Source organism: Emiliania huxleyi, assembly GCF_000372725.1.
Source record: "Emiliania huxleyi CCMP1516 chromosome Unknown EMIHUscaffold_15, whole genome shotgun sequence".
Taxonomy (NCBI): domain Eukaryota; phylum Haptophyta; order Isochrysidales; family Noelaerhabdaceae; genus Emiliania; species Emiliania huxleyi.
In genome coordinates this window covers 257,581-258,932 of record NW_005201092.1, presented here as the reverse complement: position 1 = coordinate 258,932, position 1,352 = coordinate 257,581, and the positions used below count along the sequence as shown (strand labels likewise).

At 65.6% G+C, this 1,352-nt stretch overlaps 2 protein-coding genes across 2 annotated transcripts in view; one reads left to right on the top strand and one right to left on the bottom strand.

The window, feature by feature from the left end:
* The window catches only part of EMIHUDRAFT_449293 (hypothetical protein), a gene marked incomplete at its 5' end in the record, with an annotated part of 1,870 nt that extends 996 nt beyond the window's left edge, over positions 1-874 (bottom strand). Inside the window, 4 exons of the mRNA XM_005786570.1 lie at positions 61-193; positions 285-308; positions 406-483; positions 689-874. Of these exons, the coding sequence (XP_005786627.1) occupies positions 61-193; positions 285-308; positions 406-483; positions 689-874 (421 nt within the window). The remainder of the gene's footprint in view (positions 1-60; positions 194-284; positions 309-405; positions 484-688) is intronic.
* A 28-nt stretch (positions 875-902) lies between these two features.
* EMIHUDRAFT_201844 (hypothetical protein) overlaps positions 903-1,352 on the top strand; it is a gene marked incomplete at both ends in the record, with an annotated part of 1,103 nt that continues 653 nt past the window's right edge. Inside the window, 2 exons of the mRNA XM_005786569.1 lie at positions 903-990; positions 1,073-1,155. Of these exons, the coding sequence (XP_005786626.1) occupies positions 903-990; positions 1,073-1,155 (171 nt within the window). The remainder of the gene's footprint in view (positions 991-1,072; positions 1,156-1,352) is intronic.

Sequence of the window (1,352 nt, the reverse complement as noted above, 5' to 3'; positions counted from 1 at the left end):
CGCGAGCGTGCGTGCGTGCGTGTGTGCGTGCGAGCGTGCGTGCGTGCGTGCGTGCGTGCGCGCCTCGGTCAGCATGATCTTGTGCTCCGTGGGGTCGATCTTCAGCTTCTCGCGAAAGGTGTAGTCGTAGAGGTGGCACATGTCCTCCCACCGCTGCACGACCCCGTTCGTGATTGGGCACGACGTCTCCAGCCTACCGGAGATTCAGGGAGATTTAGGGAGATGTGGGGAGATTGGGTACGACGTCTCCAGCCTACCGCGGCACGGACACAAGGGCGGCGCACGTTGTGCAAGCGGCGCTTGCCGGCCTCAGCACGGCCAGCGGGTGTGTTTGTGTGTGTGTGTGTTTGGGGAGGCCGCGTGCGAGGTGTGAGGGCGGGGGCAGCACAGCCAGACTGCACGCACAGACGGATCGCAGAGGAGACATCTAGGCTGCCCATGCATGTCCCGTGCCGCAGTGCACTCGTCGCCAACCATGATGTCCTGCGGCAGGGACGGGTGGCAGACACGCGGTATGGCGGGGAAGGGCACGCGCGCTCACGTCGCGCCCACCGCGCCCTCGCCGCGCCACGCTGTGCGCCCGCCGCCGCTCCGTCCACCCTCCATCCCGCTCTCTGTGTGCACTCCCCGACGGCAGCACGGGCGTGGAGAGGCGACGCCAACGCCCGCACTCACGCGGGCCACGCACCTTGAGCTGGACCTGCCCCACCTTCTCCTCGGCGCGGAGGATGGGCCGGCCGACAATCGACGGGAAGATGTGCGTAGGGAAGTTGTCGCCCGCGAAGCCGCACTTGACAAACTGCGGTGGCGGCGACGGAGCGTGAGAGAGGGAGCGGCACGCACACAAATGCGAGCCGCTGCGGGCGATCGCCATTGTCGCAAACGACAGGCGGGTTGCTCATATGACTGAGAACAGGGCCGCCAGTCAGATCGGACACACGCGAAGAGAGAGCGGCGAGGCAGGAGTGAACAAGGGCAGTAAGTCGAGCGGTCGCTGTCTGCTATTGCCGCAGCCGCTTCACTGGATTCGACACTTCAGCTTGGTATAGTATCATCTCTCGAGGTTCTCGAGGTGGATATCCTTTGGCCGCGTTGGGTAGCGAGGATTGGTGTAACCCGAGCCACGGAGGCGTGTTTTCTGACGGCCGACCGTCAGTGCACGGAGTTGCCCCTTCTCCGACTGCCCCGGCTAGTTCACGAGTTTCGCGGGTGTGACCCCATGCGTCAAACCCGAGACCTAGCGCGGGTGGGTTGGAGGGGCCTCGGAAAGGCGCGCAAGCACGCCCTACGTCTTCCCCTCCTCCCCATCGGGCCGCGTGAGCGGCCACGCCTCGCAGATTCGTTTTCGCGCC